At 31.9% G+C, this 27,566-nt stretch overlaps 1 protein-coding gene and 1 long non-coding RNA gene across 3 annotated transcripts in view; one reads left to right on the top strand and one right to left on the bottom strand.

Annotated features, from left to right (window-relative positions):
• LOC143063007 (uncharacterized) overlaps nucleotides 1-11,126 on the top strand; it is a 45,898-nt gene extending 34,772 nt beyond the window's left edge. The window contains exon 3 of the long non-coding RNA XR_012974916.1: nucleotides 9,333-11,126. This is a non-coding gene — a long non-coding RNA (uncharacterized LOC143063007). The remainder of the gene's footprint in view (nucleotides 1-9,332) is intronic.
• The window catches only part of LOC143063012 (outer dynein arm-docking complex subunit 4-like), a 180,194-nt gene that overhangs the window by 141,627 nt on the left and 11,001 nt on the right, over nucleotides 1-27,566 (bottom strand). The window contains exons 3-11 of one of the 2 annotated variants that reach the window (XR_012974920.1): nucleotides 26,980-27,133; nucleotides 26,705-26,763; nucleotides 25,590-25,965; nucleotides 24,088-24,834; nucleotides 23,131-23,338; nucleotides 22,316-22,402; nucleotides 21,373-21,569; nucleotides 20,524-20,592; nucleotides 18,709-19,885 (exon numbers count right to left, since the gene is read on the bottom strand). Coding sequence is in view for 1 of the 2 variants with exons in the window: in XM_076234911.1 (XP_076091026.1) it covers nucleotides 19,482-19,885; nucleotides 20,524-20,592; nucleotides 21,373-21,569; nucleotides 22,316-22,402; nucleotides 23,131-23,338; nucleotides 24,088-24,834; nucleotides 25,590-25,965; nucleotides 26,705-26,763; nucleotides 26,980-27,133 (2,301 nt within the window). In the remaining variant the exon portion in view is untranslated. Of the gene's footprint in view, nucleotides 1-17,944; nucleotides 19,886-20,523; nucleotides 20,593-21,372; nucleotides 21,570-22,315; nucleotides 22,403-23,130; nucleotides 23,339-24,087; nucleotides 24,835-25,589; nucleotides 25,966-26,704; nucleotides 26,764-26,979; nucleotides 27,134-27,566 lie in introns of those variants that run through there. The other variant, XM_076234911.1, reaches the window with a different exon arrangement.

Raw genomic sequence — 27,566 nt, 5'->3', positions numbered from 1 at the left:
AAACTTACACGTTGGACATGAAATATTTTGTCGATGAAGAAAATTAAATTATGTCACTTCTGAAATAAGTTTGTCGATAACGTAACTTATTCTGACGGTAAAGAAACGCGAATTCGATCACTACTCTGTTACGGGCTGTACATAAGTTCATGTCTCATAGAAAAGCACAACTTTTACTATAAAATACTGAACAATTGCAGAAATTCTTATTAATCTAACATTGAAGCTACACACAACAGATAATTTGTTTCCAGACGCTACTTCAGCAGAATTATGAAACACTTTATTTCAAGGATATTGTTTTTCAATCAGAATGAAATTGGAAGAAGACTTTCAAATATCTTTTTGTTTCTAAAATATTAATAGTTAGAAATCTCAGTTTCTTTTGATTCTTAAAGTTGTTCTCTATTTACTTTGAAGTATCAATACAAGAATCATAATCTTCCTATTAAGAGTCACATGCTTTTTCTATAAGCTGACGTAATTTAGTCTGATACTGAAATGTTGTATAACTTCTTTTTGGACCATTTTTTCTGATACATTGATTAAATTCTTAGACTTACCAACTTTGTACTTGCATCTTTCTTTCACTTTTAAACAGAAAGCAGACATTTCTCTATTTTTCAATTACATAATGATTTTTTTATTCAAAAATTTCCAATTGAAAAAGAATAAACAAGTGTGCTCGAAAAAGGATAGTTTTCAGTATCAAAATATATCATTCTTATATATATATGTTGAAAAGTTTTTAAATTTTGTCCACGCTGTGCTCAAAATCGGGAAAAAACGGCTGGAAATGCTCCAAATATTTATATTCAATATGAATATTCACATTTTGTCTATCACTATATAAAAGTACTAGTGTTTACTGTTAAATTTTCTGGATTTGTTTTGCGACAAATATAAAATCCAGTTTATTACGGTGCTGTGTGAAATCTGTGATTTCGACCCTCAATGTTAGAGTGTAGAGTGGCATTATTCACTTCTACGCACGCCACCAGGCTACATTGTTATGGTTTTGTTTGAACTTGCGATTTCATATCTTATTATACCGTTTCTAAAGCTTTTACGGTTATGCGATGTTTTCATCTTTTATAAGCGGCTGACCAAGTTCAACTGGAGAATGACCAAGATAAAAAAAAAAAAAAAAACAACATCGCCAATTGTTCATTTTCAATTGCCTCAAGCCAGAAACCTCTTTAAGAATTGTGTAAGGAGTGTATGCAGTTTTTTTTTTTCATTAAGTTTAGAAAAACATAGGTAAATCAAACGATAAGATATAGGATTTGATCCTTCAATCTGAATAATCCGTGATCTTACAATACTCTTAAATAGAACCAGGCTTGAATTTAGTCAAATGAGTTTAAGGTAAGAATAAGGCGATGTGATATGATTGTCAATGAGACAACTATTTAATAAAATTCAATTGATCGTTTAGTTACTGTAAAAGGCCACCGTTGGCCCCTCAACAATGAGCAAAAACCATTACATATTGTCTCGACGTGACAAAATGTGAATCAATTAAAAAACTAGGAGAATTAAGACAAGAGAGGGGAGAAAGATAACAAAGGAACAATTGAACTCATAGATCGAAAGTGAACAGAAAACGCTAAAAAAGGAGAAAAATACAAAATAATTAACAAAAAAGAACCAAAATTATGACAGAGAGATTTTGGCATATTGATCATACGGATAATGAAAAAAAGTAAGTGCAATATACATTACAGATGATTGTCGATTCCATTAATTGTTTACAGCGTTATATTACTACTGTTGTCTGATCAGAGTATTCATGTTACAGTTGCCAATCAGAGTTATTTCCACTCATGAAAAAAAATCAAGGTCTTTCATACTAAATAACAACAACGAGATGAAAGGCTAGTGGTTTTTAATTAATTTCTGTTGGCAAATTATGCGACTGTATAAAATTGGTGCAAAGTGTACATTATAATTTCAAAAAAAAAATGAATGAAAAATGGATATTTACCGTCATTGTAAAATATAGAAGATTTGTGTTTATATTTGTGTGTCCTATAATCTAGTGCCCATATATCCCCTTTTCAATTTGTTTATATCAATATAGTTTAAACGTGATGTATTGATAAGTTGAAGATATCATATTTTCGCATGAAAACTTACAAAACAAAAGAACGTAGCATTATCCACTATATAATATTGATGATGTCCACTATCTTCAACTAATCTATCCCACCAAACATAAATGATACAGCAGATACAGTTAGGTCTGCGAGATATCTTGACTTACATCAAGAAATGACAATGAGAGTCGGATAAAGCAAAAACAGTACAACAAAAGAGAGAGATGATTTCAGCCTCTCAATTGCAAACTGTCTATTTATATGTACAGAAATGTGATTTTAAATTTTGAATATATCCTTTTTGAATTGTCGAAGTCGAAGCTGATGTAAAACAACTCTGCTGTGTGTTTAATAGTTCATAACTTGTAAAAATTTTAATGAGAGAATTTACTATTAAACATATCAATGTTCAAATGCTACATTTACGACACGGACATTACTTGGTTTAAGCTGAGTCATTAACTATATGCAACATTACAACTAATCATTCATTTGATTTTACAATATCAGGGTAAATGTAACTTGGTGTTCTTTGGTCGTCACTGATGAGTCTTTTGTAGAAAAAGCGCGCTTCTGACGCATATACAAAATTTACATCCTGGTATCTATGATGACTTTATTTCCATGTTAAAGCAGATATTACACTTACACCAGAAGAAGTTATGTAAAAGATAAAAGATACGAAAAGTTAGTTTAGCTCGGATTAAAAATTATTTTTTTATAAAGCACAATCCTTCCGTTCAACGTCTTAATCAAAGTGATTATATATGCATATAACGGAAAGTCAATTTCAAATATTCAAGTTTTATAAACAAAAATGTTTTACTGTTTATTCGTTTGAGTAGTTCTTATTGTTTATTGCATTACCATGATAACGATTTTAGGCTGAAATGATTTGGATGTAAACGTGCAAAGTGTTATTGAGATTATTTTAGTTGCTTGTAAGACAATATTGTATTGGCTTAGTGTTTTTATCGAATTAGTTATCGACGGGTGCCACATGTGGAGCAGGATCTGCTTACCCTTCCGAAGCACCTGAGATCACCCCTAGTTTTTTGGTGGGGTTCGTGTTGTTTATTCGTTAGTTTTCTATGTTGTGTCATGTGTGCTGTTGTTTGTTTGTGTTTTTTTATTTTTAGCCATGGCGTTGTCAGTTTGTTTTAGATTTATGAGTTTGACTGTCCCTTTGGTATCTTTCGTCCCTCTTTTGTATTTGATGTAGTCAATTTCAAAATGGTATTCAAAGTTGTGAGTATTAATTTGTTTTTTCCATGGAAATGATAACAAAATAATTGTAAAAATACATGATAATGTCTGTAAGTACAGTACTACTTTTACAATAAAATAAGAATAATTGCTGACAATGTGATATCCGATCTCAGTATAAAATTAAGTTGCACACTACAATACATTATTTGTATCCAGACACAATTTCGGTTCGTATGAGAGATCACACTTCAAGGACATTTGTTTTCAATCGGTTTGAAATTGTATTAAGACTTTAAAATATATTTTAATTGCTAACATGCATAATGTAGCTCGTAATTTGATAGCTTTATAAATATTTTGATATGAGCGTCACTGATGAGTCTTATGTAGACGAAACGCGCGTCTGGCGTACTAAATTATAATCCTGGTACCTTTAATAACTATTGATAGAGTTACTTTTATTTCTAAAACTGTACTACTTTTACTTTGAAGTATCAATAGTTATCAAAGGTACCAGGATTATAATTTAGTACGCCAGACACGCGTTTCGTCTACATAAGACTCATCAGTGACGCTGATATCTAAATATTTACAAGGTCAAACAAGTCCAAAGTTGAAGAGCATTGAGGATCCAAAATTCCAAAAATTGTGCCAAATACGGCTAAGGTAATCTATACCTGGGATACAAATCAAGATACAAATCAGGGTATTCCTATAGAGAGCCACATGCTATATTTACAAAATAAAAGCTAGTACGGGTTTGCTGATATTATTAAAGATTTTGTCATTTGATTCAGGACTTTCCGTTTTGAATTTTCCTCGACGTTTTTGTGATCTTACTTTTTTCTGCGTATTTCGTAGATGTACGTTCATGGGAGGAGTATTAACATTATCATTTTTACCGAGTTGTCGTTAGAATCAGTCAGCTTAAGAGCATGCTCAAGTAGTCTCTTCTCATTGAAAAGCATGTAGTGTATTTAGAGTGCTTTGCTTTCCAATACTATGTATATTTTCATTTTGAAATATCCGACAAGTGTGCTAAAACAAAAAAGTTTACAGTATCCAAATTGCTTAGGACATTTAGAATAAGGATACATAAATAAAAGATCTAAATATTATGAATATGCGTAATTTAGCCATTGAACAAGTCATGTCTCCTTTGAATGTCCATGACGTTAAAATACTAAATCCTTAAGATGTGTTTTAGTTGATTTTTTTTTATTTTTAATTATTGTTTTTGGCTTTCAACTAGCTGTCAGTAATTGCCAGTACTCTCAAATCGTACTTTCTTTTTTAATTTGACCATTTGATATTATTTGTAATGCTTTTTTGTTATTTAATGTTTACTTATGCAGGGTTATATCGGGTCTAAATATCCGCTTTGAGAAGTGTTTGTGTATAACTATAAATTTTCACTTCTTCGTACTATGAACATCAAAATTATTTATTTTGTAAAAATATTTCCTTTCTCTTTTTAAACGATATACCTAACAACAAAATTATTTTCATTTACCTGTGTATAATATTGTAAATGGTCACAGTGGGTTTTTGTTCAATATAAAAAAGAAGATGTGGTATGATTTCCAATGAGACAACTGTCCACAAGAGACCAAAATGACAAACATTAACAACTATAGGTCACCGTACGGCCTTCAACAATGAGCAAAGCCCATACCGTATAGTCAGCTATAAAAGGTCCCGATAAGACAATGTAAAACAATCCAAACGAGAAAACTAACGACCTTATTTATATAAAAAAAAATGAACGAAAAACAAATATGTAACACATAAACAAACGACAACCACTGAATTACAGGCTTCTGACTTGGGACAGACACATACATAAATAATGTGGCGGGGTCAAGGTTATTACTTTTTTTCAGAAATCATTTAACATTTCATAGCGGTATAATACTGTTACTTTAATTATTCACCCCTTATTTTATTGATTTTGTATTATCATTGTATCATAGATCAATGTATCCATTGAGTGTATGTTCACTTGTGTTAAATTGTCTTTTGACTGAGTTTAATCATTTCAATTGATATTTTAAAGTGTGTATTTCTATGTTGTGGTGTTACACTATTGATTCAGATAAGGGTAAAGGTTGGTACCTGTTTATTTGTTTACACCCACTGCAATTGTTTGCAGCTGTCTTTAGACAGGAATATGGTGTTTAGTAGTAGTCGTTTGTTGATGTAGTTCATTCTCGTTCCTCTTTTTTATATAGATTTTACCGTTTGTTTTCCCCATTTGAATGGTTTGTACTAGTCATTTCTTTAATACCGATTTCATATAATTATGTGCCTTTCCTGTATCATTTTGTCAAGCTTTTGTAAGCCGCTGATCGAGTTCAAAAGTAATATGACTGGTATAATACAAAGAAAAAAGAAAAAAAAGCCACTTGTGCATGAAAAATTGCCTCAAGCCAGAAACCTCTTCAGGGTTGTGTAAGGAGAGTAAGTAGTTTTTGTCATTTGGTTTAGAGAAACCTTGATGTGTCTTCGCGCTAACATTTTCTGTCTTTCACATATAATAAAATTAACGGTATCAATTTTCTTGCACCAGATGCGCATTTCGACAATACATGTCTCTTCAGTGATGCTCGTGGCCAAAATATTTGAAATCCAAAGCTTATATAAAAGATGAAGAGCTATAATCCAAAAGGTCCAAAAAGTATAGCCAAATCCGTGAAAGGAATCAGAGCTTTGCATGAGGGAGATACATTCCTTAATTTATAATAATTTCTATCATTTTGTAACAGCAAATTTTAATAACACAAAAAAAATCCGTATTTTCATGCCAGTACCGAAGTACTGGCTACTGGGCTGGTGATACCCTCGGGGACTAATAGTCCACCAGCAGAGGCATCGACCCAGTGATAGTAATAAAATTAACGGTATCAATTTTCTTGCACCAGATGCGCATTTCGACAATACATGTCTCTTCAGTGATGCTCGTGGCCAAAATATTTGAAATCCAAAGCTTATATAAAAGATGAAGAGCTATAATCCAAAAGGTCCAAAAAGTATAGCCAAACTGTAACTTTGTATACCAGTAATTATAAATCTACCACTTGTTATATAAAGCCTGTTATTTGTTATACCTTTATGTATGATTATTCTAAAAACATGATGTGAAGGCACGTTGATTGATCAAATGTGGGATTTTTTCTTCTTTGGCGATTCATTTCTTTAGACATCAGATATGATCAATCAATCTGAATAATTCGTGATCTTTCAATGCTCTTAAATGGGACCACGATTGGAATTTGTCTGATTATTTTGACATATTGAAGATTGATAAATGTATTGCTTCTTTGCATATGAAAGAATCTATTGAAATGAATAGCGGAGTGTTCAGATAATATATTCCGGTATTGTTTCCGGAGAACCTTTCTTTCATCTATATACATCTCAAAAATATCCTGCTTCTCGTCTTTTTCTTCTGACGACTTTTATGGTATAATTATAGGTTTGTTGTGAAACGATGGGTAACCTTTGTGATAGAATCGAATTTTTATAGAAAGTGTTTTGTGCTTTTGTCTAAAACCCGGTCTTAATGATGACAAAACAAGATAGCAACCACCGACAACCACTGAATTACAGCCTCCTAGGTGGGGACAGGCACATACTCATTATGCAGAATTTGTCGAGGTCAAAAATATATTCCCTTCACCCCTCTGCCCAGCCAAAATCTACTCCCCAAAAACTTATACATTGATTTAACAGCACAACAAAATAAAAAAGTATTTCTTTTTTGAATCTTTGTCATACACAAAATGATAAAAAAAAAATTAAAAAAAATGTACAACATAGTTTACAGATGGTTGTCAAATCAATAAACTGTGTATAGCGTTCTATACTGTCTGGTCAGATAGTTTACCTACAAATGTCCATAACGATTATTTCCACTCATTAAAAAAAAATAAGGTCTGTCATACTAAATTTCAAAGTGATTTAAAGTGTGTGAATATTAATTAATTTCTGTAGGTAAGTAAGAAAATGAATGAAGGGCGTCTGTATAAAGAGTTGTGCAAAATAATCAGTTTAAAATAATAAATAGAAAATCAATATTTAAACCCATCGCAAAGTTGGGTTGTTTTTAAATTTCTGTGTTGAATTGGCTTGTGACCAATATTTCTTTTGTTCATATCAAAATAGTCCCCTAACTTGGGGTATGGTCAGTGGAAACTAATACTGCAAAAACTAAAGAAATAGCATATCCTCTAACTTCATGTTCTTCTGTAAATACGATGTGTCTAAAATTGGTAAATATATTGAACTCAACTACCTAATCAATAGATGCAGTCAAATCTGCCTCATATTTTGACTTTTGTCTAGAAACTGTCGAAGAGGGTCTGTTCAGAACAAAGCTTTACGACAAAAAAGATAATTTAAGCTTTCCAATTAGGAAGTCTCCATTTATATGTAGAAACATTCCAGGAGCACCTGCATATTGAATAAATATCTCCAAGTTGATAAGATATTCCAGATATTGCATTGCTGCAGGATCTCCTTGATAAAGGATTGCTGCACATATGGAAGGAAGCGTTCCAAGAAGGGAGCCTTTCGAAAAAAATTCGGACGCCATCACGAGCAGGGTTGATTGTTATGGAATATCTATTTTACAGGTGACGATGAATATTTCCTGATTATTGTTATCACAATCCCTTCTTTTTCTCTCGAATAAAACCTACCGATAAAGACTTATCACCGGATTTGTACTTTAATGAGAATCACTACGTGTGGAGCAGGATCTTGCTGTTCTGTAGCAACTCAGGTCACTTACGTTTTTTGGGGGGTTCGTGTTGTTCAGTTTTCTCTGTTTTGTTTTGTTTACTTTTGTTTTTCTTCTGGTCCTTTTTCGTATTATCTCATTACCTTGTCAAAGAAAGAGGGACGAAAGATACCAAAGGGACAGTCAAACTCATAAATCTAAAACAAACTGACAACGTCATGGCTAAAAATGAAAAAGACAAACAAACAACAGCACACACGACACAACATAGAAAACTAAAGAATAAACAACACGAACCCCACCAAAAAATGAGTTGAGATGTCTCTTTAGCATCTTTTGTCTATCCTTTTCCAAATTAATATTTTATTGTTATACCTTTATTTTAATCATATATTATCAAACGTTAAGTGCGTATACTTTATTTTATTATCAGTTATATTCTGCAAAAAAGAACTTCCGTGTTTATCTTTGAAAGAGGTGTTGCTTCGTTTAACGACCTTTAATTACTTTTTGAATTATGTATGGCTGTTCTATGAAATGATCTTGACTCGTCTCCTCCAACAAGCATTTGAAAAAAACATAATAATGATAGTATCAAATTAGAAATGAAATTTTAATTAAAATGATATCGAACGTTCTGTAAAAGACAATGATACTTTATTTTATTGATATGATTCCTTTTTATGTGAATTGATTGCTGCATTAAACTTGGAAGAATTATAGTTATTCATACATATATCATACCTTTCTTCATTTTCTACAGTCTTTAAAGAAATGCGTGAAATCGTTAGTTGTTATGTTGTATTTGAACATACGATCATTATTAAGACATGTAAGTGCATTGACCAATTATTAATTTGACATTAAGTCAAACCCCGCAAATAAAAGTCATCATAACACACATTATTTTCGTTCGAAAAACATGTGTCTGGGATGTCCCCCTCCCACCCAAATATCAAATGTTCGGTCTTTAACAGGTATGATTAAATTATTATACCTTGATTTCCAATTAGAAGTGAACTAATCACATTTGAAGGTGTGATCATTATCTTTACATTTTGTTTTTTTCCATAGTTTATTGAATGAATTTGTTTTTTAAAATATATTATTACTTCTCAAAACGATCTGAATAGCTTTTATTCTTTGGTTACCCTATCTTATGGATACAATTAACATTATTTCACCAAAGAATTAGAATTATAGCAAGATGTTCGACGATATATAACTCTTTTATTCTCTTCAGGTTAATTGCATACTTTTAACTTGTTTGTTTTTCTTTTCAGTGCGAAACTCAAATGATCTTCTGCGAAATAAAATCCACAAGTCAACGCCTGGATCAAAACAGTCAATAGATATAACAGATTACAACACGACTTTAAGTTGACAGAAGACAAAACTGTAAATAAATGGTCATAGTCGTTTCTCAGGGGATAAAAACGGCATTATACTACGAACGAAGATATGCAAAGCATATCATTTGTGATTATTCGACCGTAAATATGATAAGAAATATAAATAATGGAGATCTAAATAACTATGAGATGTGATTGCCAATATTTTTAAATAGATGAAATTTTATCATTGTGTAATAGATGGTTTTGTTTTCGTAAACAATTGAAGCAAAAAAAAAAGAAAAAAAAGAAAAACTGATAGATAGAGTTATCATAGTATTAACACAAATCTATAACATGTATTTGTATCTTTAAAATGTACAGAAAACCACTGTTATAAAAGCATTCAGTCCATGTAAGCCTATGAGAACACATACCGAACATAATAAAACTTTTATTTTATTTTCCTATAGATTAGACTCAGAGTTATGTAATGTCGACGTATCAAAGGCAGTTTTATTCTAGTTATAAAACATCAATAAGCATTATACATTAACTAATGTAAATGTGTTTGTGAACTTCAGTTCCGAACATCTAATAACAACAGATTGAATATTTTGGCATACTTTATGGTTTTTATATTTTTATTTCATTTCTCAATTTCCTTATCAACGAGTGAACGGCAAATATTCAGTGAACATGGTACAAATGGTATATGATCAAAGAGAGCAAGTATTGTGACAAAAAAAAAGCATAACTAAGGGGTAGCACAGGGAAGTTATTTCCAAAACTGTGTTGGTTTTTTTTTTGTATTTTCTTCCCTTTTCCCATTTGTTTCTTTATTTGTTCAAGGTTCCACCTTTTTCGCTTATGATTATCAATCTATTTCGTAATATTTGTTCACTTTTCAAATTTTTTAAACATGATAATTGTGTCTGACCATGGACATTATTTATTGCCTATATTAGTCAATATACTATTTCAAGGTCTAGCGTTCAAAGTTCTAAACCTGATATCTATAAAGAGCTTATTTGTAATATTAATTGTTGCAAATAAAAACGTACCTTAGTATTGAGAAGTGAAATAAAAAAAATAACGAACTCAAAGGAAAACTCAAAGCGCCAAGTCTCTCATCAAATAGCAAAATCGAAAGATCAAACACATCAAACACATCAAACGAATGGAAAACTACTGTCTACTGACTTGGTACAGTAAAAAACGTGGATTAAATCTGGTTTTGTAGCTAGCTATACTTCTCACTTGCATGACAGTAGCATAAAGTTCCATTATATTGACAACAATGTGTAAACAAAACAAACAGATATGAAATATAACATTGTCAAAAAATGGGATACATCAATCAACATTGTAAATTATAATCTTAATCACAATGAAACCAATCAAATATTTCAACAAAAGCACATAAGCACAAATTGAATATCAAAAATTAGTATATGTGCTTTTAATACAAAGCGAAGACCCGGATGAGTCCAACAAAATAACATTATTATAAACATAAATAGTGTCAATCATGCAAAATTATTTAGTTAAACAGTATTGATAAGACGTATAGCAGGTAATTATTTCTAACAGGATTACTTTATTTATAAGTGCATGTTTGTGAACGGTTTTTGGAAAGAATAGCAATAAGCGGAATACATTTTATAGTTGTTTGTTACATATATTTTTCTTGTTGTACAGTTAAGGGTTATAGTTATTATCTGTTCAATAAAAATGAAGATAGTATTTCATTCTTTTTACTTGGAATGACTCAGAAGAAGTCAATATATAATAGTTGTTACAATTATCAACAATTATACAAAGTTGAATAAAAAAATACTGAACTCCAAGGAAAATTCAAAACGGAAAGTCCCTAATCAAATGGCAAAATCAAAAAAAGCTCAAACACATCAAACGAATGGACAACAACTGTCATATTTCTGACTTGGTACTTCGTATAAAATGTTCTGAAAGTATTTTTACCTTTGACAGAACTCTTACAATGAGGATGCAGATATTAAAACGATTTTCGTAACAAATATATGGGATATGATGCCACTTGAAATAAGTTATTGTTTGTGTCCATGTACTGATTTTGTATCATGAATTGATATCACTTATCCGTTGTATTTCTATTATTATGACAACATTATTTATAAACCAACCCAGTTAAAACAAATCATCCTCCCACTTTTTGTATGTGGGTTGAAACTAATCTTTGATTAACATTTGAATGCGATTCGTTTATTTATAGTTTGAGTCAGGACTATTTGTTTCATTTTTACTTTTTCTGTATTGAAACTCTGTACAAATTTACTTTGAACATGCAGTTAAAAGATTGAGTCTTCCAGTGCTGATTTATGAAGTTGTGGTATGAAATCAAATCCGAAATACAGCTGTATCTGTTTCAACGTCCGAAAAAAGTAGTCAAGTTGGCGATACGAAGTCCCGAGTTTGCTGGCAATATGAGTTTGCGGACAGGACACTATAGCAAGCATACAAGGAACCGTATAAAATTCAGAACAACATCTTGTAGTAAAGTATAAATATGGAGAACACTTGGTACCTACGAAATTTGGGAGAAAACCAAATTTGTTTAAAAGTAAAAAGATTTAAACGCGGAAGTTCAAAGGATAAAATATGAAGGAGACAAGCCAATATCATGGATTTAGATGTCGAAATTAGAAAAGCAGAGTGCGCAGGTCTACACGTTTTTTTTTTGGTAATCCAGGTTATTTAACTCGAAACCAGTTTTGATATTAGGTACTTCGGACAGGCAAGTTTAATTCTTTTTATGTGACGTATGTCATATTGCTTCGTGGGATAGGACAAATTGATAAACAGACTTTATAGTTTTGAGGATTAGAGAAATACTCGATATAAACCAGTTTGTAAAGTGACTTATTCATTGTTTATATCCAATAAATGTATAGCAGGCCACAAGAAATTGACGGAAATGTGAAAGAAAGACACCTTCAAGATAAGGAAAATGAATAATAAACTTAGGGATTAGTTTTGATGGCAAATAATGATTTTTTCCGATTTCTATTGATCTTTTTTCTAATCTTTTTTGAAATCTTTAGAAAACTCGGTATATTATGTAATTCTTTTCATTATACTAGATTGAAAATGAAAATTTTGATTGCTTTCTTTGGAAAAATCTGTAGTTCGAAAGGTTGATATTGAATTTCTATTGCTATCATTTTATTTGAAATTGTTGTCCTGACCTATTCTTTATTACTTATCACCACTTTATTGATGCAAGATTCTTTCGATTTAAAACATGATAGGAAAGTCTATTCATTTTAGAATGTGAGATCTTTTCCGGGTTTAGCTTTATTTTGATTTAGATTTAAAAGAGATAAAACATAATAAATAAATTTGGAATATTTACTGTCCTCTGGTTGGTTAAAAGTATTACTTTTATTTTCAGTGTTGTCAATTTTTATGGCGACACGCCCATTCTGACGTTGTGTATTCATACGCCAAAAGTGTGTACGTTGTGATTGTTAATATAAATAAAATAAAACAGAGAAGACTGGAGGAAACTTGTCCTTGCCCTATGTGCCATAAGGCATAGCAAGGACTAAGTAAGTAAGTAAATGAAATAAAAAGTTCGTTGAGCCTTACTTTTTGAAAGACATTTATTTTTAATGAATGGCAACAATTTATTTTGAGTTTTGAACCATAAAATTAATGTTTGACGCTTCACTTAAGCGGATTATTCAATGTGAAGAGTCAACACTTAATTTTATGGTTTAATAAATTCAAAATAAACAATACCCATTCATTAAATGGAATCTTCAACATTTGACAAGTGTGTAATCTTTACATCAGCCTGAGTCTAGAAAAGTTATCAATCAAGCATTAGATTATATTGCTAACTACATGTATTAGCCATAAATACACACACAACACCTTTAAAATTTACCAACAAACAATATCATCAACGAGGCTATTTACACGCTGTAACATTTGAAATCACATAAGCCTGTGGCGGAATTAAACAAGTATTTAGGAACCAATTTTTTAAAACAAAAATTTATGAGAATGAAAGGCGACTGCTCACTAAGTTCAGAGTCAGTGCACATAAATTAGAAATTGAAAGAGGCAGATATATGGGGCTTCGAGTGGAGGATAGAATATATGTAAATTATGTAACACTGAAGTTGAGAATGAAATTCATTTTCTTCTTCAGTGTCCTGTTTTAGAAAATAAAAGATCTGAATATATAAATTACTTAAATAAGGTTAACAAAAACTTTAAAAGCCTCCCAAATAAATCGAAATCAATATGGTTAATGTCATCTGAGGATAAAATTATAATTAAAAAGTTTATTATTGTGTACTTTATTAACAGAGAGAAAATCAATTCTGGATACTGTTTAGTCACCGGTGGTTTGTCCATCTATATTATATTGTAAAACTATATATATCATTTCTGCAGAAATTATTTGTTTGAAAAAGACTTTACTTTGTTTAATTGTTAAATATTCAATGTAATCAATATGTAATCCTTTGTATGAAATTGACAATAAAAAAAAAACGTTGTATTGTACTTGTATTGTATAAAGATAAAAATTTAAAATAAGGAATGCAACCAGTAATAAACGAAATGGAAAAGATAAATCTATTCAAATATTAACTAGTAAATATTTCGCTTGTTACTGATGATCATGTACCAAAGATATGTTTTCGGTTATTTCCCTTTCATAGCAATTTACTGCTGCAATTACATTGAACGCATAAACATGTTATGGTTTTATACCTAATAATTCTGTTGATTTGATTCTGGATGTTTTATTAGATCTTATTGGTACTACCTTTCTGAAATAATTGCTTTTTGTCATATAACTCCAATATAGACAGATACAAATGAAAACCATTTATTCGCATTGGTTGGTTATAATTTGACACCAAAATAAAATATTGACAAATTACTAGTCTCATCTTCGTCGATATGTAATGTACTTTATCCATTGTTAAGAAGATCAAGTACTCTTAAATGTATCTATCAATCATAATTTTAGTGGCCTTCGGCTGATGTCTGTTCTTTGGTCGAGTCGTTGTCTCTTTGACATATTCCCCATTTCCATTCTCAATTTTATCGTTTAAACATAAATGTCATTGAAAATGGGAAAATAAAACCGCAAGAAACAGACAGAAAAAGCTAATGATGGGGGTCATTGTTTTATTCTTTCACTTTGTAGACTTTATTCTCTATTCTTTAATGTTTTTGTTTTTATTCTCTTTTCTTTATATTTCAGCACCTCATTATTTACTTTTCTTTATTCCTGATATCAATTTTGGATAGTTTCCGTATGTTTCTCCCTTTGTTCTGCATATATTGCTCATTATTCTCTATTCTGTAAACCACATCCAGAACCCAAGCCAAAGTTTAAAAACCTGAAATACATTTACTTCAATAAACATGTATCACCCGTCTTTCAGCATAAAAAAATCATTCTATAACTGGAAAATTGTCGCTAACTTAATTTGCTAGCTAATTATTATTATAATATTATGACTCATGATTTATGGGCATTATGTTTTCTAGTCTGTGTGTCCGTCCATCCGTTCGTCTGTCTGTCCCACTTCAGGTTAAAGTTTTTGGTCGAGGTAGTTTTTGATGAAGTTAAAGTCCAATCAACTTAAAACGTAGTACACATGTTCCCTATGACATGATCTTTCTAATTTTAATGACAAATCAGAGGTTTTACCCCATTTTCACGGTTCACTTATCAAAGAAAATAATAGTGCGAATGGGGCATTCGTGTACTGGGGGCACATTCTTGTTTTCTTATGTTTTCCTTGGAGGATAGTACGAGTTTACAGCACCTGAAAGAAACTGCTTATAACGGTACAAGCTGTGATGTTGATTGCAATTCATCGACAAGAAGCAGCTGTGAAGGCATTGAGTAAAAAAGTGTTTCTCATCTGTCCATATCCACAAGCATCTTTCACATTGTAAGCGCAATATAGCTTACAAATTCCTCCATTATCACTCAAATTGGTATCTAGTTATCGCCATTCGGATATGTGTTCTATAAGATATTTGCAAGGTCAAACGTCAATGGCACTTGATATATGTTATACGTATTACCCGGCATCGCAGTCTCTTTTAAGTTACGCTTGATACTATATCAACATGGAAAACACTTTTCTTTCTCTTTATTGATTTTAATCAAAGTATACAATAGTTGTTTTTATGCACATATAATTGATTATTAACAAATAGTGGATTCGTTCATCTGTCCTATTCTTACTAAAATGAACTAAAGATCCGCTTTACGTTATATTGCCTTTACTTGGAGCTTAAGTTCTTTTATTATCAAATTATTTCATTATAAAGTTTGAAATCAAAATATCGATTGTGCAGGGTTTTTTTAATTTTCATTATTGGAATTATTTAATTGAAAAAAAATATGTTTGTTACAAGTTCACTGACGGAAATATAGTTTGAATTTAGGGAAATATAGGTTGAATTAGTTTCCAATTGCAGGATACAGCCCGTAACAGAGAAGTGATCGAATTGATGTTTCTTTACCGTCAAAATTAGCTACGTTATCGACAAACTTAATTGAGTAGTGACCGAACTATTGGTACTTTAACGTTAAAAAGATTGACAATGCTGACAAACTTTCATGTGTCGATAATCAAGTTTAATACCGATAATATTGAAAATAATTCTAATAATATGAAACAAAATATGTCCATGCACCATTCCGATTGGGCGAAAAAAACAAAAAAAAGATTTATGGAAGGACGTCTTGATAGTATTATTTCCTTTACAATTTTACCCAAAACTAAACAATTAAAAAGGTGTTGATGGGAATTAAGTCCTTTATTTTTTCGGACTACAATGTGTACCGTATGTGTGATGGATTTAAATTCAATCAATAACTTTGAAATATTTTCTCATATGTATACACAAAAGGGAGGACTGGTATTTGTACTTCTGTTAGAATATGTCTTCGTCCGTTTCACATGCCAAACTTTTTTCTAGTACAGTTTAAACGGGAAAATTTTGTTGAGAATTTTTTTTAATATGACAAAATAACGAGCAAAACTATTTCTTGCAATGGCACACACAGAGAATATTTTTTCAAGTAAAAATCAGTAAAAAAAATTTCTCCAAAATATACCATAGCCAGGACCTGACAGTTTTTAGCAGTGTACAAATGAAAATCGTCCGGAAAACTGCGCTTGCTGTCATTTTGAGGGATCATGCAACATTTCACCTATTATCCATAAACAACATAGGTTCTCAATTACTAAAAAAAAGTTCTAAAAGATAATTTCAAATCAGAGTAAACATAACTACTTAACTTCCTTATATCCAGTCGAATTTGTCTATAATAGGTTACACAAAGCTGGTTCTTAAAACGTTTGTGTCAGGGAAAACATTTTTCTTTGACTTTTAAAACATGTAGGGGAAACGGATTTCCTAACCATTCACATATGATATTCCGTATTTCTGATTTTTTGTTCGATAACGTAAATTATACGACTTTTTTTATGACTACATGAACTTGTGCCGTTTATTTTTGCTGGTCTTTAGGAAGACAATTTACAATTGTGAAGTGAACGGAGGCACTTATACATAACCTTATAATTCTGTTTGGAAACAAAAATAAATTCCCAATATATAAATATACATGTATGAATATACATGTATTATATGTCGTGTACATGATTGGATTTTGTAGATATAACTACCGCACAGAAAAAGTATCATGGATTTCGAGCTTTCAAAACTTCGACTTAAACAATGAAAACTTACACGTTGGACATGAAATATTTTGTCGATGAAGAAAATTAAATTATGTCACTTCTGAAATAAGTTTGTCGATAACGTAACTTATTCTGACGGTAAAGAAACGCGAATTCGATCACTACTCTGTTACGGGCTGTATGTAAGGTGAACAATCCATTGAAAGCGTCAGAATATATATTTGTCGTTTAAAAATCGTTCAATTAAAAATACCGTTGAAGTTTTCAACTAGCTTGTCAAACGTTTTGTTTCATACAAAATGTCAATAAAGATAAATATATCTTTAGAAATGGACAAACCTTCTAAAAACACAATGTACTCTGAAACTGACGATATTGAACGCAGTAAACACTGTTCTGTTGTTGAAAACCTGTGTTATCTTTTTTGGTTTAATTGTGTGTATGTTGTTTTCCCATTAACGCACACTCCACATTTCTTTTTTCTAAGTTCAATCATTTCAGAAAGAAACATTCCAACAACATGCAGATGTAGGAAGTATAGAGTTCTTGTAACTATTCTCCGTAGTCATACATATGCAATTAAAGAACTAAGAGAGGCGAGAAATTCAAACGAGATAATTAAACTCAAAAATGACAAAGGAAAATCGACCAAAAGACAAACAACAGAATTCAAAACACAACATAGAAAACTAAAGACTGAGCAATAAGAACCATACCAATAACCCGGGGTCGTTCCATCTCAGGAGTATTGACACTAAAATATCTCAAGAACAAAAGGTATCATAGCATTACCATTTAAAATGCGGTGTATTGTTATAAAAGAAAACATGCTTTAGTAATAACATATATTTTATTGAAACAAATTAAAAATATGATGATACAATATATCAACTTCCTGTCATGTGCAACCAATAGTCTCAGTGTATTACATAAGTTTGTAATTGTCCATGTAGTTTGTATTTGGCTTTTGAAATGGAAAGGCGTATTCATAAAAGTGAGATTTTAGCAAATTTTTCACATATTATTTATATAATTAAAGATTCATTTTTACCAAAATTTAAATCTATTGAGAATAAAACAATTTAACTAAAGTTAAGTGCGCCAGTAATACTGCCGAACAAAGGTATAGTACGTCAGTAATACTGCCGAACTAAAGTAAAGTGCGCCAGTAATACTGCCGAACAAAGGTACAGTACGTCAGTAATACTGCCGAACAAAGGTACAGTACGTCAGTAATACTGCCGAACTAAAGTAAAGTGCGCCAGTAATACTGCCGAACAAAGGTATAGTACGTCAGTAATACTGCCGAACTAAAGTAAAGTGCGCCAGTAATACTGCCGAACAAAGGTACAGTACGTCAGTAATACTGCCGAACAAAGGTACAGTACGTCAGTAATACTGCCGAACTAAAGTAAAGTGCGCCAGTAATACTGCCGAACAAAGGTATAGTACGTCAGTAATACTGCCGAACTAAAGTAAAGTGCGCCAGTAATACTGCCGAACAAAGGTATAGTACGTCAGTAATACTGCCGAACTAAAGTAAAGTGCGCGAGTAATACTGCCAATGTTGTTTGTTTAACAAAACATATTTTAACAAAAGAAATAAAAGTAGATAATCACAATGATAGACGTGGACAATAAAAACTTTTTTTACGAAACGAAAAGTAATACAGGGTCGAAACTATTGGTCAAAACTGAGATCATGCAGAACAATGTTACCATGACGTGTACACTTTCCTTTCTTTGAGTTTAAGTAATGTTAAAACACAATGGTGATAATATCTAGTAAGTCTACGTGTGCGAAGTTGATTTCAACATCACAAAAATAGTCCTTAGAAAGTGCACTATACGTAAGAATACAATATGTTTAAACCTTTTTAAAACATATATAACAGAAATGACACAATTAACAATTAAAAGAATATAACTTAACAAATGAAACAAATATTGCTGCGTAATTGATAGGTGCAAATATAAAAAAATCAATCATAATGGACCAATGTCATTGATAAACGAAATTCGAAACGAAATTCAATGACACTCGATAAAAGGAAATACTATTCATCACAAATATTCTGAGCATTGTACATCTACTTTGATATCGAAAATTTAGCATATTCAAAGTAGAAATAAATTCAGAAATTAATATGTTGGTCACAAGATTCTGTTTTTATGATATTCTTCAAAACTCCGAAACTAAAATGAGTTTTGAAATACCGAACAGTTAAAATATTGGCACAATTTAACAATGTAACAGTGAAACGATGAGCAGATCAAACAGATGTCTTACACAGTTTATATAAAACAGTGTATAATGTATAATATATGTATAATGTTGCGTGAAGAAAAAACGTATGGCCGTTTAGAATCATCCCATTGCGGTATTGCTGCGCAGAATGTTATATGCACTTGGTACAATAGATGACCTCCCCATTGTATTCAAATTCAACATGGAGCCCATTTCGTTACGAGAAGTTCTTTCTGATCTAAGATTTGCAACAGACCCAAACATAGAGGTCTCCATCTCACTGCGCATTTGGTCCAAGTCCAAATGTAAATTGTCAGTATCATATCCTGTCTCTGTAAGTGATACGTCACCATCGTCTTCCGGTATATAAATACTGGAGTAATCTGACATTTCAGCACGTGACTTTGCATAATCGGCCCTGTTTCTGGACATGAATTCTTGTTGATTTCGCTTCATTTCTTCTACAATTCGGAGGTTTACATCCTGCAATGCTTCCCTGATGGCACCTTCTGCCTTTGTGTCTCCTGAAAATAATAGTTGATTTTTTTTAACAGTTAATGTTAAAAATAGTTATATATTTAGATATACATAGTTTATACATTTGTATATTTGTCATTCAATTTTATATGTTCTTACGAAATCGTAAAAGTGATGTGCGGAATCGCCTCTTTGTTTATTCTCTCACTGTTATCAAAATGTCGTTAACGTAAGACGTGGTTTTGTTCATGAGCTAGTCCCAACCCAAAACTGTTTGTTCATGAGGTAGTCCCAAACTTAAACTAAAGATTAAAGACGAGGCCCATATCGTCACATGATTGAGGACCCGGGACTTCAATTTGGTCTTTGCTAAACTATTTATGTTCCGGATTTAAAAATAATATATAAATTAACCAACGCACCTATGTTAAATTAGCTTTAATTGGTATATTAAAAAAACACTTCTTATATAACATGTTAAGCATAGTTACGTTATAATTATAAGCCGAACAAAAAACGTGTCCACTAAGACATTTGTGAACATTTAACAAATTTGTTACGGCTTTTTGTTCTCAAGCATAGTACGTATAATTAGTCGACGAAAAAAAAGAGAAACAATAAAAATAAAAAAAGAGTAAAGCAGCAATGTGAGCAATTACAAACTATCTTGATTTGGTCATTTTACCTTGCATGCGAGCTTGGTCCAGTGCTCTCTCAAAAGTATTGAAGGCAGAATGATATTCCCGCAGTTTCACTGAAAATAGTTATGTACATTATTTCAGATGATAAAATTTAAACCTTTTGAAGAAATATACTGATGACTGGTTGCGACAAGCAGGTTACAATACTCAGAGATTGATTAGTTTTACTTTATAATAATCCTTTAAACTAAATCAGATGCTTTCTCTATAGTTTTCGGTTTACCGTAAGAATTTTGAAATCTTTGATAATTTCAACATGATTTATAAAATCAGTAAAACTCAAAATAGATTATGAAAACGATTGACAAAATAACACTACGTGTGTAACACAAAACTGCACACCAACATTTTTTTATACACGACAGAATTAAAATGCAATACAATAATGTCTATATCTAAATTCAAAATACTAGACTTCATCTGTCATTGCCAACACCATTCAAAACTATGGCATATTCACTCTTTCTTATGACATTCTACACAACTCGTAAGAACACCTGAGGGTGTTGGTTGCCGAGTGGTCTAAGAAGTTGAACTTCTGTATCACTAGCTTGTCAACACTGAGGTTGTGTATTCCACACCCGCACGTGGAAGGAACGCTCGACTCCAATCTTAATTGACTGGATTTTAAGTTTCCTACTGAAGTTTGATGGTTCTACATAGGTACCAGACTTCCTCCACCAATTAAAAATGATTGCCACGAAATAGGAGTGTAGTGTTGAAAGTGGTTTAATAATCAATCAATCAATCATAAGAACACCCCTTGACCTCCGGAACTGATAGTTTGCTCATGGAAGTATTATATTTCATTTTACTTTCATAATTTGTCTTACCTTCTGCAACTCCCAACAGAACACTAGACTGTAACTGGTAGCTCCATTCTACAGCTTCCTCGGCTGCCTCTAATGAACGTCGTGCTGCCTCACGTGCAAATTCAAACTGTTGAAGGATCAAGAAACAGTTCCCAATCTCATGGTATAACCAGGCTGTTTCCAATCGTGTAGCACAATATGGAACTTTTCGGGAAAATCTAAATATGTATTGATTTCCAAAATAGAATATGTACTATAGATATACATGTTTTGATTATTTTAAAAACACAGTCACTAAGGTACTATCTATTTAGTTAAGTAAAACGAATCTTAAAAAATAGTAATAATATATTTCTAATGTATTATATCTGGGAACAGTATATATGTTCCTGATTATATTATAGACATATATGAATACTATGCATGTACCGTTGAATACTTTTTTATGTCACATATCAATGATTGACAAAATTGAAAAAGAACAAAATTTAAACGAAAGGGATGATACACAAGCTTAAACAGAACGCACAACACAGAAAAATATATGAATCGGTCCAGAAAGTAAAGGTAAAAATAATGCACATCGGTTTGAAACCTTACTTATAGGTTTTCATCAAATGTATGCAATTTTGGTATTTTATATTTGGCTGTGTTACATCGATCATAGTCTATCCGAATTATTTTGCAATTCAATCATATCAAACCGTTACAAAGGTCCGTATTCAACTTGCTGTGAGTTGAGCGTCTATTTTCTCGATGTTGAAGTCCTTACTGTGACTTTGCGATTAAGAACAGCAATACAAGCGCTGTTTCTTTGCTTTTTGTGTGTTTTGTACTGTGCTTGTACTATTTTTTTTGTCATGAATTGATATCCCATATCCTTATATGATCTTAAATGACATTTTATCTGAAATTATCTTTTGAATACTTAGATCAACAATGGATTATCAGCGCTTAAGCTTACAGTTCTAAAGCATTTTGATGTTTTCCTTGAGAAACATAAACTCTTCCTAGATTTCCAAGGGCTCTTGAGATCATTTCTGTGTCGTCACTGGAACAAAAAAACATGCCATTATTTCAAGGGTATTACAAACTCATTATTCTGAATGAGTACATATAATGTGCTTGGTTTTATTGGCATTGCTTTATTGCTTTAATATTGGTCTATTCGAGTATTACTCACACAGTTCTCAGTACTGCAGTATTTGACGTATTTACATAGAACACATTTTCATTTTGTCAAACTTTTGATGATTTGAGGCATGAACATGTGTATAGGATGAAATTGTTCATTTATGTTCGAAGATAATAGTAGAGGGATTCAAAATCTTACTTCTGAGATGAAAAAAGGCGTTATTTTTGTACAATCTAGGTTTTGCTCCTTTCTTTTATGTTGTCTCTACGGTTTTTGTTAAACTGCTATTTTACTTTTTGTTTGAGGTTCCAATTTTCAAAGATATTTTATAGAACACACATATATTTTGCTTAATTGGTAATGCTTTTAAAAGTTGATTTGAACTCCCATGCAGGCACGCTTGATCTTGATGATATTGGCTTCAGTTTGAAATGTTGAATCAATCTCGTAGTTTTTGATGAAATGGATTTGGTAATTACTACTAGTTTTGATGGAAGAGTATTGTATTTTTATTATATTTCGTTCATATCTATCAGGTAGGAAATGTAAAATCAATTATGTAAAGATGGATCAAATTTCAAAATGTACATCCAAAACTATATTATCAGATATCGGATGAGACTAAATCTGCATGAAATATATACCTTTCTTCACCAATTTGTAGATCACGTTCGTGATGACGTAAGGCCATTTCAAATTCTTTGTTTTCGATTGCTGAATTTCCGATGTAGCTATGGAGTTTACCAATCATTGACATAACATTCGGAAGTGGTTCACCATCAAAGGTTGTTATAGTCTGTAAACATGCTTCAGCTCTCTGCGAACAGTCTATGTATCTGGCATCTACATATGCTATAAAAGACATTTATGACATTTTTCAGTTTTAAATAATATTTGATTTATGATACACATTTTTTAAAAGTTACTTACTGCTTAAACGTAAGAATTTGACTAGAAGGTGCCCTCGAACGTACAATTGGGCAAGTGTTGAAACAGGTCTCCGAACTGAGATATTATCTAAAAAAAATGGTGTTTTCTGGGGGGGGGGGGGGAATTGTTTCAAAGACAAATTTAGGAAGTGCAAAACACTACATTTATACGTCATATCACAATTATTTCCGACTTTGTATGGTTTCAGAGGAGTTGCGGCTCAATGAAATTGGTCTCTTCCTTTAGTAGTATAGAATAGTAAGTATGATGCAATTTTCAAATATGTAATTACACATCGATTTTCTCCATATCTATTTTACGTTTAACAGTCTTTTTCTTACTATTTTGATGTTCTGTTCATAAATGTTAGGAATCACTCGATTCGAAACACAAAGGATTACTACCCCAAGCATTAATACCTTAGACATTTATGGCGCAATTTTTCGATATTTTGGTATTCGATGTTTTCAAGCTTCATATTTTAATCAATTTGTTTGATTGCCACTGATGGGTTTTATGTAGACAAAACGCGCGCCACAGTTTGGCACTGTAACAATGTATAAGTATGATACCTTTATGACTTTTACTATTTTTAACTCCATTTTTTATTGAAAATAATCATTATTGCAACCCTTAAAACAAATCATGGCATTTATATTTTTTTAACTTACCAATTTCAATGTCTTCAATTTCCTTATTCACGAAATGTATCATCTGTTGTCGACGTTGTGCCTGCTTTTCTTTCTTGTCCTTTTTCATGTATTTCACGAGCCTTTTAGATGACATTTTCCTTGGAGATGGCGATTCCTCTTTGATCGGTTCAATGTCTTCAAAAGACATGTGATTTTCACCATAGTCACTGTTTCCTCTGTATGTTGTAAAGCTTATATTTAATCCTGAATCCGTATCGGAATTTTCTTTATCACTTGACCGCGCACCTTTACGTTTTCTTCCTCGTTTCAAGGACGGCTTTTCGGTTTTTGGTGGCGTAGGTCTTAATGGACTAAGAGATTTTTTGTTCTCATTGTTTTCTATTAATTCCATTTTCTGTCCTTCTAACACAGTTAGAAACCTACCCTGGTTATTTGTCTTTCTATTTGAAACTTTAGCAACTTTCTTTTGTTCCAAATATCTGAACCACGAAGCAGGTTGTTTAACACCTACTTCCGACTTTCGTGTGTCCGACTTTGATGATTTTGCATCAACACTAGGTCTCGAACCACTGCTTGTATCTGATCGTGGTGATGTCCGTTTATCCAGTAATTTGGAAGGTTTTGGTTGAGGTGGTGGTGGTAAAATTGGGGCTTCTGGTGGTAATATACGGCCTTGACGTACCCAATAAAGTACACGGTCATAGAGGAAATTCAAACCATTTTCTGCCATGTTTGACAAACTTATTGATCCAGAAGGGAGTTCTCCTACAAACATTAAGACAATTGTAAAAGAAAAGCATTTTGTTAAATTCTGCTTTTATTACATGTCATATATGTATGTAAAATAGTCAATTACCAAGTAGTGTGTTCCTTGAATTGTATCACGATACTATCCGGAAAGAGAAAAATCTGTTAGAATAAAACATGTTACTGTCTTCTCATGTCGACGCAACAATGCAACATGGCGTTGTCAGTTTATCATTTACTTATGAGTTTGAATATCCCTTTGGTATGTTCCGCCGATCTTTTGACTACATGATGTTTATTTTTTGATTAATCATATTAACGGATTGTTCATTTCTCCTTAACTTTATAACTTGAAAATAACAATTAAAATTCACAACAAAAGAAGACAGTGAGAACAAAACCAACACTAGGTGTGGAACTGCATCGATGCATGCAATGCCCAGAACAAGTAGAAAACGACTGCCGAAGAAAATGGTGGGTTAAACCTAGTTTTACAGCTACCATAACCATATAAGTAATCATTTCCTTTTGCTAATGCCAAAAACACCTTTCCTTGTACAATGAGTGTTGTAAACGTTTTGTAATTTTATAGCGTTTTAAAAGCGTTGGTCGTGTGTACATTTTTAGAATGAACTATACCGCGATTCATACAACAGTTTTGAGTTTTGGTCAACGCTTTTATATACCAATAAAATAACAAAACGAAACATTAAATTCTGAAATATAAATATATTTACATATTGATCATACTTCGTATTTGCCTTACTACTTACCAGCCTGTTCAACAAGTCTTTCTAAATACTGTTTGTCATTATACATTCTACCCAGCAGTTGTTTCATTCTTCGTTCTGTAATCTCCCCTTCATTCATTTCTTTTTCGGAACCGGAAGCTACAGAAGGTTTGGACAGCGATTCCATGGAGCCTTTCAGATGTTCCATCCTAAGCAATGGATTAGCCTGAGCTTGACGATGTCGAAAGCTTGGAGTAGGAACATTTCTTGGAGTTGAAGTTTTGCTCTCTGGTGTATTACTTGTATAAGTATTATTCCTGACGTTACGGGTAGTTGGTGTTCCCATATTCCTGGATGGAACTGTACTCTCTTTTGATGTATTCAGCTTCTTCTTCAATTGCGGTTGGACGTCTCTTTTCTATTAGCAAAAAAAAACCACTGCCATAAAATTATCAACTTTGTTTAAACAATAAAATTGAGAAAGGAAATGGGGAATGTGTCAAAGCGACAAAAACCCGACCATAGAGCAGACAACAGCCGAAGGCCACCAATGGGTCTTCAATGTAGCGAGAAACTCCCGCACCGGGAGGTGTCCTTCAGCTTCCTTCAATGTTTGTCGATCAACGTAAGGATTTTTATATAAGAAAAGAGTTCAAAATTAGTAAGTTTAACGTTCTCCATATAGATGATGGGAGATCTTCAAGAATGTGTGTTATTTTAGTATATATGAAGCCTAGGTGTATAAACAATTATTTTATTAAACATACTGCATGGTAAACCTATATCATGGGCAATATCGTTAAAAAACGAAATTTAAGCAGCCTCTCGAAAAAGTTCTACAACAGATGACAGATTCAAATGCCTCTATAATGGGAAAATAGTTGAATGTCCCCCATTAAAACGTAAACATATCAATAATAATAAAAAAGAACGTTTTCAGGATTAAATTGATTGTTAGTTGCTTAACGTCCAGTGGCAAATATTTCATGCATATTCAGGACGAACGTCTTTTATAAATTAGAATGTGTTAAGTAAAGTTGTGTATTGATTAATTATTTAAAATGAACAACTATTGTTTTTACGCTTAAATAACCTGACGTATTTGCTGGTTAAAAAATGTTTGTTTACGGTTCATTGACTAATGCTATAAGATTTACCCTTTTTGTTGGATTTCCATGACTTTCTGTTGGTACATTCGATTTCTTCTTTGTTTTTGCTGTAAATGAAGATATATATCATGATATATACAACCACACTAAAATACGCCTTTGAGTGAAAGTTCATTATTTACATGAACAAATTTGGATAACATTGTGGGTTTTTTTATCTCCTGAATTTACCTTTTTTAAAACTATATTGTATATATTTAAACAATATCATTTAATTTTATATATTATGATAACTTATCATATAGCAATTAAAAAAAACGTACCTGAACCATGTTTGTTTAATGCATCTTGACTCTTAAAGATACCATCTTGGAATGCTTGGATATCTGGTCTTTGTTTATTTCCTTTATTATAATAGACCAATGCCGTATCATACTCCCCGTCAATGAAAAGTAATTCAGCTTTCTGGAATAGTGCCTGTAATTACAAACATTTTGGTATCTAGATATTGCTAATAAATAGTTTTCCCCTATCCACTATTTTCTCTTTTCTCCTGTTGCAATATTTAAGATTTTCCAAAGTTTTTATATATCATTGAAAATTGTTTGATATCTAATCTAATGCACTTTCTTGAATAACATTTGATAAATCTATGCACATCTTGTGTCGACATTGGTTAGCAGACCGAAAACAAATTTTGGCCAATAATGTTTTCTCGACAAACAGCTGTAGTAACCCCAGCTAGCTTTCTCTATAGCAATCTTATTTTGCCTCTCCTTTTTCGAATTATGTGACTTTTTATGCCCACCTACGATGCCCCATCTACGATAGCAGAGGGGCATTATGTTTTCTGGTCTGTTGGTCCGTTCGTTCGTCCTTTCGTTCGTCTGTTCGTTCGTTCGTCTGTTCG

This window comes from Mytilus galloprovincialis, chromosome 2 (assembly GCF_965363235.1).
Source record: "Mytilus galloprovincialis chromosome 2, xbMytGall1.hap1.1, whole genome shotgun sequence".
NCBI lineage: Eukaryota > Metazoa > Mollusca > Bivalvia > Mytilida > Mytilidae > Mytilus > Mytilus galloprovincialis.
This window is presented reverse-complemented; position numbering and strand designations above follow the sequence as displayed.